General features: G+C 37.9%; 1 protein-coding gene across 3 annotated transcripts in view; it reads left to right on the top strand.

Annotated features, from left to right (window-relative positions):
- VCAN (versican) overlaps nt 1-17543 on the top strand; it is a 118733-nt gene that overhangs the window by 75511 nt on the left and 25679 nt on the right. For all 3 annotated transcript variants that reach the window (XM_013191796.3, XM_048045690.2, XM_066989062.1), the window contains exons 8-10: nt 2709-8234; nt 10413-10526; nt 12813-12926. In XM_013191796.3, coding sequence (XP_013047250.3) covers nt 2709-8234; nt 10413-10526; nt 12813-12926 — 5754 coding nt within the window. The remainder of the gene's footprint in view (nt 1-2708; nt 8235-10412; nt 10527-12812; nt 12927-17543) is intronic.

The raw sequence follows: 17543 nt of genomic DNA, 5'->3' as shown, positions 1-17543 counted from the left end.
ATGTTGTTCATTAAATTTATTACCTACCATAAATGATTTAGCATGAGCTAGTAATTTGAGTGGCTCCCAGGTGTGCACTGCTACAAAAATAATACACTGGTCAGAACTTGTTAGTCATGGTACCCTCCTACAAATTACAACCTATCCTGTCCCATCCAGGTTTTAAAAAAATTTATGTATGGCTCTATGCAAAAGGATGCTACATGCTTTGTGCACACAATCCTAACAGCTGTATACAAAGTCATAATCAATGCTTATGCCAGGCTAGCCTATATACCGGGTTATTTATACACATTCCTTCTTAAACTTATTTATACATATTCCTTCTTAACCTGTGTACACAGTACAAGCCATCTTTCTTGTCTGTGCACATCTTCATATGTAGCTCTCTGGTTCTGTACATTTAGTGCAGTTACATTACAGTGAATTTACTAAGAATCAGAAATTCTCAAAGCTCCCTAGCGGGTTTAACTTGCTATTCCCTTTTTCTTTTATTGAGTTCTTGTGTATTTGTTGCATTCACCATTTTGAAAAGAAAGTGTACGATTCTGTTCTGATGAGAGCTTCTACTTTTTATGAAAATATGATTCCTTGTTATAATGACTAGTATTGCTCTTTGCTGAAATTTGTGGGTTCTGAATGTGACTTTATTACTTAGTGGAAGACACGCATCTCCACATCATCTTGGACAAATAGCAAAAATCTTGCTTTTCTGCGTGAATAAAATTTGAAAGGTAGATCTGGGAAAACTCAAATAAATGGCTGCAGAAGCTGTATTTTCCTGTGGCAACAGGCAGTGTGTGCAAATATTTCAAACCCACTGGAGGAAGGAACAGGGAGAAATTCTCTCATTACAAGCATTGCATAAAACAACTCCCTACAAGCACATGCTGGGGAGAGAGGAGGTGTTTAATTCTGTAGTCATGTAACAGAGTTTTCATAGCACAAAATAAACACCAGGCTTCAGTGGTGCAATAGCAAGTAGCTGGGCAGAAGACAGGTACAAGACAACCTTTTTTCTTTGCTCTGGGAGCCCTGAACTTAGTGCTGTACAAACTGAATCTTTTAGTGGAAATGAAGACTCAGTAATACTTCATAAGTTTAGCAGTAAACAAGGGGTGAGATATTAGAACATTAATTCTCCGTAGAGCTGCAATGACCTTTTCAAGACCCAAGCTGCAGTCAATTTGCATGCACAAAATACTCAAGACAAGAATCACAAGCCTTTCACAGTGCTGTGCTGTGCACCAGTTTAATATGATTTAATACATTCCTTTCCAGAATGATCACCTGATTGCTCTGTCTCTGAAGGCTCAATAGTTCTAGAGGTTAAATGATGTTCATACGTAAGAGAGTTATTTTAGACTAATTAAATACTTTACTTTTCAGTTTCTCATTGTAAGTAGATTTAATGAGGAACATTTACTTCTAAATTTTGCTCTGTCATTCAATTGGTATGCCAGAACACCTGAAAGTATTCTCTGAGAAGCATCCATCACTGATAAGGCTGTAAGACTGTAAGAGTCCTGTATGTTCTTCTCTGCTGATAGATGTAAATAGAGGTCTATTGGTTATGCCAGTTTATACCAGCAAAAAATAATTTCACTTTGGACAAAATGGTTTTAAAGACAGAACCAGCAAGATATGTTCATGGAATAAGATTTTAACACAAAGTTTCCAGCTTCAAGCCAGCCAGCCAAGTGTTGTATCAATCAGAGCCTGATATATTTATATTTTTCTGAGTCTGGTGTATGTGTGTACTTAATGATGATAGTGTCTATTGTCTAGAACAGAGGGTTTGATGTAATGTTTGTTCTGAGAAGGTGAATTTTTAAAGTGTCTGTGGACTTTGTGATCATAAATCTTAGAGGAATTCATAAGGGCTTCTGCAGCTAAAACATTGTCTACTTAGACCGTCGTTCCTCTTCTTTATCTGGTTTACTAGCTAGAGAAAAAAATGAGAGGTCTGCAGTCTGTGGGAGTGTGTGAATAATTTAAAGTGAGTGATAAGCAGAAAAAAATGGCTGGGCTTTACTCATAATATTGTCTGACTGGTGACTGATTTTTGAATCTTGTTTACTTTTTATTTGTTAAATAATTTAGACATCTTTGATATGATAAGCGAGACTTCATTTACTGCGCAAGGTTTGAAGTGGAAAGAATAGAGCAGTTTGTTTGTTTGTTTGTTTGTTTGTTTGTTTGTTTTATGGTGTTATTAGTAATTTGAATTACTCTATAATGAGGATAAATGGAGCTACAGAGACATGTCCTCTATGTCCTATTTTGCTTTAGACTGCACTTTGCTTAGCTTCATCTAAGCTCAGTTTTTGGTGAAGGCCAGCTAACATCACAAACCTGTATAAGCAGTTGCTGTAGGTTGGAACCACAGTCTTTTGGTCTGAAAAACTGTTTTCATCTTGTCTCTGCTATATGACACAGGAGAAGTTGGCTCTGGCATGGGTTTAGGAATACCTACAGTAATGAACAGCATTATGTAAGCAATGTATTCAATACACAGGACCTTCGACTAGAAATTAGAACACTGGGAGAGCATTTAACTTAGTGTCAATGGAAGAATATACTGAATTTGCTATGTTTCTTTTTGAGTATTTTTTTCTCCTATAGATTGTTTATACTTCATGTGTCTACTATAATGCACAACCATCACTGTTACTTAGGGATTATGAAAAGCTCTTTTTTTCTTGCAGATCATCCGGTGAATGAACTTTTGGATCTGTTCAGTCGCCACATGCTTCCTCATGCAATAGATGAACCCCACATTGATGCAGAATCAACTCAGACTGAACCCTGTACTTCAGACTCTGTGCAGGATTCATCTGAATATATAATATTGGATCCTTTCTTTCCAAACTTTATAGAATTTGAAGAGGAGGAAGACTGTGAAAATACTACTGATGTTACAACTCCTCCAGCTTTGCAGTTCATCAATGGAAAGCAACAGGTGACAAATGCACCTAAAAGCACAAAAGCTGAGGAAGCGAGAAGTGACCAAATTGAAAGTGTTGCACATTCCAAAAATGTAACCTTTTCACAACTCAATGAAACAAACACTTTCATAATACCTGAAACTGAAGCTTCTGGTACCATGCAACCAAGCAAAGCTAGTGAAGTAATAGGGGCTTTCGAAGTTACACAACCGACAGCAGATGTTGCAATGTTAGAACCAGTGTATAGTGGTGAGTCTGAAGCTGCCACAACAGACAAATCAGTAGAGATTACTTCTGCATATGAGCAGTCACCACAAAAAAATAAGGAGAGTGTAACATGGCATGGAACTGAGGAGAGCTCTACTAAAGGTGCAAAAAAATTGCTATTGATTACTGGCGAATCTTCTGGAGATGGTTCCACTGAATCTGATTTGTCTAGTTCTGCATTCACAGAAATTGTGACAATGTCAAGACAGGAAGATGATGAGAAAGTTTCTGGTACAACTTCTGCTCCCAGTGCATTTACCGTGGAAAGTTCTGCTGTAACTGCTGGTCTGGATGCGGGTTTTGATACTGCTACTGTCAGCACAGCTTTGAAAGGCCTTATTCCAGAAGAGGGGACTTCTGCTCCAGGAAATTATTATAAATCAACTATTAAACTTGATGCAAATTACCCTTTTGAAAGCCTTCTGGAAGAAACAAGTCAGACAGCAAAGCCTGAGTTAAGCACTTCTTCTTTTACAGTTCTAGAAGGCTCTGGAGATGTAGAAGAGGACACCGCTATAACTTCAGCCATGATAACAGAAATGGCAATAACAGAAACACTTCCAATGCAAGACATTTCTTTGGGTTCTGGCACCGTAGTGCCCACAGAAATTTCTGTAACCATTTCAGGACTCACCTCAGCTTTGCCTGGAGGAACAAGCAATCTTTATTCTACTTTTGATCAAAGTTCTGAAGCAGCTGTTCCCACCAATTATGTGTCTGAGCTTATTACAGAACAAGTAGTTGGCAACTCGGTTCCAACTGAAAATAAAATTGAGGTAGAAAAAGAAATACAGACTACTGTTTATTCAAGACAGGAAAATTCAGCCACTGCTGCAGAGGGAAAATCAGAATTGAATGAACTTGGAAGCACTACTGATGAAGTCAGAACTGCAAGTCAGGAACCCATCCCACTCAGAGAAACAGTACCAGTAACAGGTACCATGCATTCTGAAATCAAAAAGGTTACCAGCGTTCCTTTCTTGAGAGAGAAGAAGCTTTTTATCAATGAAGGATCAGCTGAAGAACCAGCAGACTTTTTATCAGGGAGTCCCACAAGAGAAGTGGTAAGTACTGACTCCCCATTTACTGATGCAGGTTCTGGAGACATAGATATTATCATTGAGTCTGCTACTTTGACTTCAGTTCCATCAAGGTCTGTCACTGAAACACAAACAGAAAAGCATGAAGGAAAAGTTTACATCACAGATGTTTCATTGGAGAATGCAACAGCAGAATATGAAGAACACATGGGAACAGGTGAATCAGCAATATCAGTTTCAAGTACTGGGTCAGATGGCTTGACAAAGGAGTCTGGAGTAGCAAGTCAGATGTCCCAGACTGTGTTTAGTACAGGAAACCCAGGAGAACTAACAGAGGAAGCAGAACCAACTTACAGAGCTCCTTCTGAAGTAAAATCTAGTCATGGTTCTGGAAAAGATAAAACACCTCATGTTGCACCAGGAGATAAAACAAAGGATTTAGAAACAGCTGAAGTCACATCATCACCAGAATCAGTTTTTAATAACAGCCCTCTTGACATCATGGTGACACACAGTACTGGAAATATAAAAGCAATAGCTGAATCTACAGAAAGCAGAAATGGAAAAGATAGTTCTTCAACTGTCTCTTTGGGCAAAATTCTCCTGATTGAGCATGGCTCTGGAGAAGAATTCAGAGGTGACAGCAGCACTACAAAACTAATGTCTAATGGACCTACTGAAAAAGTACTTGTAGGTCATTTCTCATTTATTGATCAGGGTTCTGGAGAAGCAGAAACTTTCATTGAATCATTTACAAAAACAGCAGTTTCACTCACTGGGAAACCAGAATCACTAGAGGAATATGGCAGAAGAGTTGTCAGCACGCCATCTGTGGATCATGCCTTCACTACTGAACCTGATGAGCTAGTCACGAGTGCTGAACATGAAGTAACCACGATGGGAACTGTAACTGACATAAAAATGGAAGAGAAAACAGTTGATGAACTGACAGTGAGAGCTTTTACTACAAAGTTTCCGTTGTCAGAAGATACACATTCAAAGGAAGATAGGCCATGGGAAATTTCACCAAAAGCGATAGAATCTTCTGCAGAAACGACTGAAGATCCATTTTTCAAAAGTACACAGGCTAACCATGAACATCTGGAATTTTTAAATGTTCCCACTGTCAGACCATACTCAGAAGAAAAGAAAGTAGAAACTGAATCTGGTGAAAAAATATTTTTACCATTTAATAGTGACAGAGTAACTGAGTCTGTAACAATTGAAAGGAAATACATAAGCTCTCCAATTACAGTTACAGAGGAAGAAGAGAAGTTGGTGCAAAGTATTTTTCCTACAGAAGATACTCCCGTATCACTCCTGAAAACTAAAGAAGAAAAGCTACCAAATAATGATCTCATTGGTGATGCTTTATTTTCAGGACAAGGATCAGGAGACGAGTTTACTGTTATACCTTCTGTAGTGCCATTGGCTGTCAAAGAAATCACAAGTACTCTAAGTCCTCAGCCTTTTCATCCTGCAAATGTAGGACCCAACCTTTCAACTGACAAGACACAAGACTTTGAAAGAGAAAGCACTGAAAGGTATGCTGAAGTTAATGAAGGAATTACAAGTTCTGCAGAAGAGCTGTTGTCAGGAACTTCAGACTCGATGATCACCAGTTCCCCAGCTTTAACAGAAGACAGTTCCAAGAACTTCAACTCTGAAGGCAAGGAGATGACACATTATTTTTTTGTTATTGAAGAGCCTTACAATAAGGAAACAAACCACAGGAGGGGAGAAAATGAAACAGACAGGCCAACAGCTACTTCTAAAGTTGTGTCTTATGAGGAAACGTCACATTTGCTGACTGAAGATGTCATAACTCCTGTTTCTGTAATACTGAGTGGAACCCCTAATCTTGAAACAGAAGAATCACTTGCAATATCAGCAACAAAAATGCCAAGCAGATTATTACCTGAAAGCTCTGGAGAGGGATCGGGCTGGGTTGGTGTTTCAGATTCATTTCCCCCTGACACATTTACTCATTTGTCGATACCTCCTCTGACAAAAGTCGAGCAAACTGCTTCACCTAGTGTTCCTGGAGAAGTTTATTCTGAAGTTATGACAACAGAGGCACCGACAGATGGATCACAGACTGTGATCACAGGATTAGCATCCCTTTTTACAGAAGAAAAAGAGATTGTGGCAAATCAAACTGCTGCTGAACCGAAGACAATTACGTCAGAAGAACTAACAAGTGATACCGGGATATATGAGAAAATCATTCCAATGGTTGATGATAAAAGAAGTGTTTTATTTAATGTTTCTGTTTATGGTGATATTACACTAATTGAAGAACGACTTGAAATCCCATCAGAAGAAACAACTATTATAGACATGGATCACTCCAAATCAATGCCAGAAGATATAATAAGTGTGCAGACAATGCCAAATCCTGCCATACAATCAACTTATGGCAGTGATGATAGCATGAAAGCTGAAGTGGACAAATATGATTCAACACCTAATTTTTCTGTAATCAAAGAAAATTCACTTGGATCTGGTGATAGTCTTTCTTCGACTACTTCCGCCCAGCTAAGTAGTGAATCAGTAACATCTGGGCACAGACCAAAATTGGAGGACAAGGATTTAGGTTCAGGGAATACTGTGAAGTTTGCAACAGAAACTCTCACCACTACTGGCCTTTATGAGCTGGGAATTTTCCTTCCAACAGTACCCTCACTGGTAAGCCCTCATGTGCCTCATGAGTCTAAAGAATCTGAATTTGAGACTAAACATGTTCTAATGACAAGCACGACAGAAGACACTTATGAGCTGAATACTTCAGCAAACAACCGAGTCATAGCAGATCAGAGTGAAACAATGTCTGTTTCTGGGTTTTCTGGAATGGGCCAAGAAGAACTGGATGATAAGAAGCCCGTGGTTCCTTCCCTTACACCAGATTTAACTACTGAGACTGAAAAGGCTTTGACAACTGGCACGCTTGGTGTAAGTATTGTCACCACAGAAAGTCTTTCACAACACATAACTGTACCATCTAGCAGCAATGAAGAAAAGCATCCTACAGTATATGTACAAACAAAATCAGCATCGGCAGAGTATGAAGAAACAGATTCAGCAAGCCTTTATTCTGAACCTCAAACTCCTAAATCCTCAGTAACTGTTCAGTTAGTTAATGGAGTGTCTGAGTATCCTGAGGTGATTGTTTCAAGTACGTCATCATCAAAGGGCACAGATCAGTCTGATTACTCATCAGAAGGAACTTTCAAAGAGGTTAGTTCTGATATTGCAGCAACTTATAAACCACCCACTACAGACCTTCTAGATACGACAGAGGTTTCTCTGCTAGAATTTTCTCCTAAGCCTCAGTCAGAAAGCCCAACTACTGAAAGTACTCCTCACTTTAATAAACTCGTAACAGACAGGTCAGAGGAGACAGAGTCTTCTGTAACTGATCTGGTTGCTGAGGAAGAAACTACTGTTTCTGGAGATTCTTCATCAATACATACCGTCCCTACTGCTTTTCTGAATTTTGGAGAAAGAGCAAACACAGATGTTCCAAATGTTAGCACCATAAAAGTTGAGTCTTCTTCAGAGGGAGTGAACAACCCCAGTCAAGAAGGTGACAGGAGTACAGAGAGGGAGATCCCACGGCTTCTTTCCACACCTGTTTCAGATTCACCCAACAGTATAGAAGGTGGATTATTCAAACCTGAACAGGAAGCAGTTACAATGCTAACTTTGTCTTCACAACCTTTGGATAGAAGCATGGAAACACAATCAGCTTTGCTTGGTCGAGAGGAGATCACAACAATTTCTTCTAACATTGCAACAAACAATACAGCCCCTGGAAAAAATCCTTATCCAAATAATCAGTCAACAATAAGTTATGAGGAGCTAAACACTGTTGAACTTGTAACTTCATCATTTTCCCTTCCGGAAGTCACTAATGGATCAGATTTCCTGATTGGCACGAGTGTGGGTTCAGTTGAAGGCACAGCAGTGCAAATTCCAGGTAACTTCTACGTATGATCACTGTCATATTTGTTTGTTTTGATACATGTAAATGTATGTCTGAACTCTGATAAGAGGTATGACAATCAAAGCACCATGTGAAATACAACAGAACTCATGATCCTTAAGATTTGAAATCAGCATGATTGTAAACCCTACTGTGACAAAATGAAAGATGGGGGGACTGAAACTCAAGCTCAGTGGTGTTTCCTGAGTGTTTGCATCGTGGAGCTCTGGATCAGACTTGAGGTGAACAGCAAGTTCTAAAAGACAGGAAGGTAACACTGATTGTGGTAAAGAATTCAGCTGTAATAACTTATTTTTTCCAGTTTTCAATGGAGATAGATATAATTATTTTATCTGATAGCTATTCTGTGTTGGAATGACAATAGTACTTACACAGCTGCTATACAGGTAGGATTGTTTTATAACATGTTACATAGCAAATCTAGTGTGCATTTTAGGATTGGAATTTGCTATAAAAAATAGCTTTTCTTGATCCACAAGATAATTTTCCAGAAAATAAAATATCAAAAAAAAAAAAGGACTTCACAAATTCAGCCTGTCTATAGCTTAACTGATTGATACAGTGTCTGTCTCTTATAAATTGTAGATCTTCTTGTTTGACATCATTTGCCACAATATTACAGTTTACATTAATGGTTGTTAGGCACCACTTCGACAAATACACAAATCATGAGGTTAGGATCAATATGAGTAGTGCATATTCAATTTATATTTTTTCTAGATATAGTTGAAGAAAGAAAAAAAAGCTCACTTAATATGGGCTTTCTCTTGTTTTTTACTAAAATAATCCAGGTAGCTGTCAATTTGAAAAGGTTTGCTAGGAAAATATGCAGTCTGTATGAAGACAAACATGCAATAAACATGGTTAGGTGCTTAATACAGCCCTCCATTTTGGACTTGCAGTGAGGCAGTCCTAAAACAAGGACCCTCTTTTATGGAGATCAGATTCTTTTGAAAACCTCCAAAGATCCTGTCCACTTACATGCCTGGATTTATGTAGGCAGGATTTTCTCCTGGAGGCTTTCAACTGAACCTACTTCCTTCCAATGACTCTATGGGGTACTTGGTACTTTAAGAAGACTAGTTCTTTAATTTCTAGATTAAAAAGGTAAAATAGATCTTATCTTTTATTTCATAAAGAATAGTCAAAGTATCTTGGGAAAATGTAACCAAAAATATAAACTTTTCTCATGTCTCTGAGTCAATTTAGGTTACAAAAGTATCTTACCCGTTTTGTAAGTTTTTAGAGCTAGGACTTTCTTCATGTATCCCAGAGGGACTGTCTTCATGATTTTCCTCTAACTCTGAGAAGTGGATATCTAGAAATGGTTATCTAGTGAATTTTTGTTTATGTGAGTGATTGCTCTTAGGGATTAAATCAATTACAAATACCCGGGTATGTAAACTCAGTTGAAATAAACATCACTAGAAGGCATCAAAGCTCTGCATGGAAAGCTATTTAAATGATAACTCCCATAAAAAATGAGGATTTCACAGCAGGTAAGCTTTTATCTTAATGTTTAATTCAGTTACATATGTATTCAGTACCTTTATTTGTATTCTTGAAATGTATTTTAAGGAAAGACAAGTGAGAAATATGCATGTGTGAAAACATCCTTTCAAAGAAATAAGAATTAGTGGGCATTGCTTGACTGAATATAATGAAATGAAATGTCAGCAGACAGATAGTATATTAAAGAGACGTATGTTCTGTGTACCCAATCATTCCACATAAACTAACCTTGTTCAAAAAAAAGCAAAAGCATTTTCCATTCATTTTGCTTATGTTTAACTGATTTCAGCTATAATTAATTGTCATGTCATGCAAACTAAATCCTCAGTATAATATTGTGACTGCCAAATATAGTACAAATTGCTATAAAAATGTAGTAATTCTGAAAATTATTTATACTGGTTCATAGTAAATGCCATGTTATTTTAAAAGTTGAAAATAGTGATGCCTCAAAATAAGCTTTACTGTTTTACAAAACTATTTTATTCCTAATATTCTATTTTACTATTATAGTTTCTGTAACAACAGTAAACCCTGAAACATCAATGCAGAAATGAAGACAGATTTCTCTTTCCAAAAATTCAAAAAGACATCAGCTCATTGAGGCTACAGAGTAAACTTTCTTTTTCTACTTAACAGGACAAGATCCATGCAAAAGCAATCCCTGCCTTAATGGTGGTACCTGCTACCCACGTGGTTCATTTTACATCTGTACATGTTTGCCAGGTTTCAATGGTGAACAGTGTGAATTAGGTAAGGTGGTGCCATCTAAATACTGGATTGTCTACAGATTAATTGAAGTATAAAGTTTCCATACACAAGATTTTCAAAAATAATTTTTTTTTGAGGTTGAAGAAGACAGACATTTGAATAAATTCTACAGTACAGCCTTACTTATGGACAGGGCAATAAAATGAAGAATGTCTACTAACCATTTTTCTCTCTGCCCATAAAGTGCACAAACAGGTGCACATACAAATGTAAGAGAATTATTTAAATGAACTGAGTGTCCTAGATAAGTTAACACTAAATTCATAAGTATATCAAATAAGAATAGATCAGCATTATTATTTGGGATAATTCCGTAAAATCTTTGTGTAATTATTTGTAAGGGTGTTAAAATAGCCTAGTCCCAAGCGTAGCAAGGAAGCTAAACACTGAATGCCTGCTAATATTTTTTCAAGAAAATTGCAAATATGACCATAGTCAGATACATCTTCAGTATAAATTAGTATTTCGGTAAGTCTTCCAGCTGAGGACCTCCTCATGCTGCCTGAGACATTTGGCATTCCCGGCTGTGAATGTTGGTTTCAAGAGACTGATCAGTACAGTTCAGGGTAACCAGCTTTTCCTTCCAAACCAACAGGCCAATGTATGATGAAACTGGCTGTTTGGCTGTTTCATGTAAAACTGTTTTAGTCTTTTTTTTTTTTTAATTTTCATTTTAATTCCCTGATCAATATCAGGGGGTTGCCTATTACACAGTCACTTGCTGAATTTGAAAGAAAAAAATAAGTGCAGTATTGCTTAAATGAGTTCCATTCACCATATGCAGCTGGGGAGGAAAAATTCAATCCACCCAAAGGTTGATATTAGTATAGGTTAATTGTCAGGACTACTATGGTTTTATTTGTGTTCTACAAGAAGACAGTATATGGTTAAAAAAAAAAGCTAGTGTTTTTTTCTGCTTACCTAGATCTTATTGATGAATTCAGTATTTCTCTAGTGGGTTGTTAGTGATAGATGTCACATCTTAGATGTTTCATCTTAGATCTTCTTCCTTGTCAAGAAATGTGGCATCCACTATTTACAAACCAGAGATCAGAGAGAATAATTTTCTCTCTTCCTTCAGATTATAAAAGAATAACCCGGCAACTTCTTACCCCATAGAAGTTTTACCATTTTATTAGTAATTTGGAATGGGACTCTCAACTGCCAGTTGCCATTTAAAAATATGTTTGGTGGTGCTTGAGAAAGTAAATCTCAGCATTTCTATACATGTATTTAAGAATATTCCAGATATAAAACACAAAAAGTCAATCTGAGAGCTTTCCAAATTACTACAACAAATAAAATACATAATGCAGCGATTATTCCTAGGATTTCACAACTGTTGGTTTAACATGTTTACATGTTAAACATACTTGTTTAACTCCTCTTTTAAGTTTTTGGTAGCCAGTGACTTCCAACAGTGTGGCTTTGACTAAGGTGTTTGCAAAATCTTCATTAGAAACACAGTTTGTTCTTATAAAAGGACATACTAGTTTATAGCCTGTGCAAATACATCCACAAAGTATTTATAGTAAATGGAATGGTTGTCCAATTTAAAACAAGAAACCAGATGAATAGGGGAGAGAAAAGTCATTTGTTTAATATGGAGCCATTGACTCAGGAGTAACCTTTGTGTGGCTGTGAATGTTACTATCTGACTGGGCATTCAGTGAGATTATCTTCATGATGGTTCGTCCTTGTTTTGCTAAGATTAGATAAGGAAGAAATGAAACAAAAAAGAAATTACAAAGTAATAAGAATCTAGGACACTCAGCTTTGAAGTCTGAAATTAACAGTCTTTCTGATGATATGAAATTTCTAACATTTGAAATTTTTGAAGATATTTGAGTTTCCAGTATTTCATGAGAATTTTTCATGCCATGATCACACATTCAAGTCAAATTCTCTACTGATAAGGTAAAATACTGCATACTGCACAGCATGACTTCTTTCTCAGTTGCACAATGTAGGGCTGAAGATTTGGATTTTAGAAATTAACTCAGGAGTCAGAGTGCAGGATATAAAATTGTGGATCATTAAATTCACATATCCTGAGGAGAACACTGCTTGATTTTGGGTGAAGAGAAAGGAAAGTTGTGCAGAGTGAAATTAACTATCATACAAATAAAACTGCTGTTTTGGGTCTTTTGCAATACTTCATTCTTCTGGATTGAACTGGTCCTAGTAATGATTATGAGCAAGGCTGAATAACATTTCCTTTCTGGGAGGTGGGTGGATTATAAACACACTTTTATCTTTATGTTGTAGATATCGATGAATGCCAGTCTAACCCATGCCGCAATGGAGCCACGTGTATAGATGGCCTCAACACCTTTACTTGCCTCTGTCTGCCAAGCTATATAGGTGCTCTTTGTGAGCAAGGTAAGGTATACTTTAAAATCTAGGGTGACCTAGGTCACAGATGTGTAACCGTGAAAGAGGGAATATACCATTAACTCCAGGTCTAACTCGAGTAAAAGAACAAGAATCCATGCTTATGTACTTTTATTTTGTTAGACCCTGAAGTTTATCCTTTCTTCCTTTCCCCTCTTGTTCTTTCGCATTGTTACATTACAGAGTTAATCTTCATTATGAGCAGCAGAGTGTATCTGTTTTGTTTTGTCTTTTTGTGGTTTGTTTACTTGTTTGTTTTTCCAATTAGTGGAGGAACCTAAAAACATTTTGAGAGATGAATCATACCAGCAGCCAGCTAAGACTCTTCCAACTTTATATACCTATCTGCTTCCATTTCAATACGCTTCTGGAGTAGCTAAGCAAAGCCTCCTTGAGAAGAGGGAGAATTGAAGAAACTGTTAAAAACTGTGGCAAGTCGTTAGTGATGAGGAGACATTACAATTTTTAGTCTCAATAAAATTTGAGTATGGTAGACTTCAATGATTTGTGGCTCAGGAGTTTTTGTTTAAGGTTGCGTCTGCACCGTCTTTGCAGGTAAATGAGAGCAAACACTAGCCACATGCTAAACTGACCAGAACTCATACTATTGCCATACTAAATATTAACAGATATATCAGGCAGTCTCTGTGTCAGAGTAACTACAGCCATACAGCTTTCAGGTGGCTCCAAGGCAAACACAGCCTGTTCATATTGCCTTGCAGACTACTAGGAAGACATATAACCAGGTCCTTTCATCACTAGTGATGCTTATGGGATAATGAGTGGAAAGAGTTACTGTTGGACTGAGCTTCTCTCTCTAAAAAATTCTATACAGTGTGAAAGACACATCAGAACACGTCTTCCAACAGGTGTCACTGGAAAGTAGGAACAGTCTACCGAATATACCAGATTATATGTCCTTTCACAGGGCACCATAACCTTGACATCGTCATCCCACACTTTTCTAGATTGCTTTGCTCTGTTTTAGGGCAAGTAGGTGCAGGATCACAATTACAGGGAAGTTTTAAAAGATCTTCTAAACCAGGCAATTGAAACTAGATTAAACATCCAGGTTCCTGTAACTGTTACTTGCACTGTCTGCAAGAAATCCTGCTGTATTTAATAGAAATATTTACTCTGCAAGCTGCTTACTCAATATGTGCCTGTAGTAGGGGGGAAAGGGTAGCAAAATCTGTTCTGTCACTAAAATTAATGAAGGCGTTTTCATGGAAAAAAAAAGAAATGGTACTTTAAAGTGTACTTTCTAAAGCTTATGAAAATATCCTTCTTTCTCTTTTTCTTCAGCTGAGTGGTTTCATTTACAGATGAATGAACTGGACCTTTGGATTTGTTTAATTAATACTGCCTATTTTCAGGTTTGTTTTTCATCTTTAATGAGTGGAAGGCAGTTTGCAAACTCTTCCAGCTCAACCTATAGAGGTTTGTTTGTTAGAGTTGGACCCTCTCAAAGCTGACTGGCTCCAGCACATTTTACTATTTAATTTTTTCAGTAGTCTGCCTAACCTTGTGATTTGAAAGGAGCTTCTGAATCTGTTCTCCAAAATTACAAGTTGACAGTGCTTTCACAATAAAAGAAATAAATGTTCTCACTCCCCTCCTTCTCCCTGTCATTTCAGCAAATCTGTAGCAGTGGATGGCTCTGAGTACTGTGGTAGCTTTAAGCTGCTTTTTACGACCAACCTGAGAGTGCATTTTAGGTGGTTAATGGGAACATTTCCTAGTTTGTCAATCAGAACCAGAGCCCTGCTCACTCAGCTTTGGAATTTAAATTTCCTCCACTTAAAGTCCTGCAGTGGTTTGGGACTTGGGAGAAGTGTTCAGTGCCAAATTTCCACTCCACCAGACAAAATAAAATCGTGTTGGCAATTCAGACACAGTTGTCTGGCAAGCAGGCTTTATTTCAAGGCACCAGTCCTGACCTCACTAGATTTAAAGACCAGCCAGAACGACAGAATGTGTACCTCAGTGCCACAGGAAAGGTGGAGTTGAGCACACCAAGATTATATTTCATTACTTTCTCTTTTTTTTTCCTCCAGTATATACTATTTATTTTAGAGAGCCTCAGGAAAAAAAAAAAAAGGGGGGGGGGGGGGAAGTTGAATGGCTTTTTTAGACATGTTGCTGAGTTTTCAAAATATCGTGGAACTTAATGGAACCAGTGAATGCATCTTGCCTCTAAAAATGAAACTCAAAATATAGCAGACAATTTCACTACACTCTGGTCTCAAGACACTGGTGTGGAAAAAAATATGTAGAGTTCAGAATTTTACCAGAATGCGCCAGTGAGACTTTTCTAGATTAAGAGATCTTCAGCTGACGTGTAGCATAGTATCAGTGTTAAGAGGAGATGTGACATGGGGACACTGTGGCTGCATGTCAGGGAGCTCCGACAGGTAGTGGGAGTCAAGGAGCCTTCAGGGTGATCTAACCTAGGGTGAAAGATATCAATTCTGAGAACCACTGAGCTGTAATTGGCTCCCTGACAGACATTTTTCTTGCCAGGTGGAAGCAGTTCAGCAGACAATCTGAGCCCGGGAACTTCTTCCTGAAGAGAGCTAAAGTTGTCTGATGTTAGAAATAGAGTAACCGAGGGTGTTTCCTTTCTAAACCAGATTGGTAGGTCAGCAAGCCAGCATCGCTTCTGATTCAGACTAGATCAAAGGGGAGCGGAGGACCTCTGTTAGAAAATACCCTCTTTTGCCCATCATGTGTATCTTTTCAAAGCACAGATGCTTGCCACTTGGTGACATTTGCACGTCACTTCTTAAATGCTGAAATACCCAGAAAAGGCTTTTGGAAAGGTGACTGCAGACTGAAGCAGGCCTCGGTATGAGTCTTATCCCAGGAGATACAGCGGTCATTTCATTGGCATGCCTCTGTGGAAGGCCCTTTGGAGAGCTTTCAGCATCCTGATGAATGAGGTCAGAGCTGGGTAGATGAGCACCTCTTTCTGTCTTCATTTTCCTTCTGTGGCTGGTTGGAGTTCCCTTTTCTTTTTGTCCCTCCCCCCCTTGCTATTCTAAAGGGTGTCTACCTGCTTTCAAGGAGTGGTGTTTGCCTTTTAAACTCAAAGTCTGGCTTTCTCCACTGCAGGATCCCTGCAGGCACACCTCGCCTAGCCAGCTTACCAAAGGCAGCTGCATGTTTGGGCCTGTGTGCCAAGCTGGTACATATGTTTGTTACTGGACATGCCTCCTTGGCATAACATAGACAGCTGCTCTGTCTTCCAGGTTCTGAAAACAAAACTTTTTTTTTTCTTTTTGTCATACAAAACCCCATTTACTTTAATTTTATTATTATTATTTTTTTATAACCCAAGTTCTTTGTTTAAATGTTTGTGATTACTTCTGTCTCGTTTGATTCACTTTGTTCCCAGAGCTTAGTAGCTTGGAATGGAAATGTTTGAGAAGGGCTCAGTGCAAGGATACTTTCTGAAAACAGATGGTCTCTAGCTGATGTCTTTCAGCTGAGGAGGGACTGTTTTGAATATTTACCAGAGAAATGGTTCCTCCTCAAGATGTGTGGGCTAATGGGCCTCAGGCATTTGTTCATTACCTGAAGACAGACGGTCACGGGTAAAATCCACAGCTGAGCAGTACTCTCCTTATGTTCTAGCACCTCTTTTTCTGTCTTTATTTGCTTTAAGGCTCTTATGGAATTTATTTAAAGACAAGGGACCTACTGTCAGCAGCATATTGCAGCTGTTGAAAAAGCAATACCTGCTTATGTATTAAATCTACAGAGAACTTTTGTATTTTTTTTTTTGAACACAGATTCTAGAGATGTTGTTACACATATACAATTGCAGTTACAAAGAACAGAGGTTGTGTAAGTAACTCCTTGCACACATCACTGAAAAAGCCTGTAAGTTGTAATAAATCTTAAAACTTAGTCAGACAACTTTTAAAACGCCATAAATATGGCAAGTAGTGTTTCAGTCTTTCCATCACATTCTAGAATAAGGTTACAGAAAGCTGTGACTACCTCCCAGGATAAGTCTACAGTGAACATGGAGCATTGTATTCAGTAAGTCCTCACACCTACTCTGCTCTCACAGGTGATTCGGTCAGAAAGTTTACAGCCACCTGCAATTAGACTTTACTGGTTCAAGAAAGGCATTAAAAGGCATTAAAAAAGTATATCCATATGGGGCAGTTACCTTTACCTTTGTGTCTCTCTTTCATTTGTATTAATGCAGTAAGATGTGTATGCATTAATACATGCGTGTGTGTCTGTATATATGTATATATATGTGTGTGTATAAATGTATATGCATGTATACATGTCCTTGTGCACACACAAAGTCAGGGCAAATCAGTGTTTGTTTCAGTTCTCTGCAACAGAGATGAAACAGTCCCCGCATTTTTATTTGCCTGGTTAACATTTGTTGTCCTCTGGCCTCATGATTCTCCCTTTCTTCCTTCCATTTTCCCCTCTTCTTTTGACTCTTTCCTTTCAAAAAATAAATCCTCACTTCCTCTTCTAAAATCCTATTTATTTTACAGACTTCAGCCCTGTCTTCTTCTCTTTGGTAGTTTTGGGCTACAAACAAGTGCTGAAGAAGTTATTTAATTTTTTCCTCTT

Source organism: Anser cygnoides, chromosome Z (assembly GCF_040182565.1).
Source record: "Anser cygnoides isolate HZ-2024a breed goose chromosome Z, Taihu_goose_T2T_genome, whole genome shotgun sequence".
Lineage (NCBI taxonomy): Eukaryota > Metazoa > Chordata > Aves > Anseriformes > Anatidae > Anser > Anser cygnoides.
This window is presented reverse-complemented; position numbering and strand designations above follow the sequence as displayed.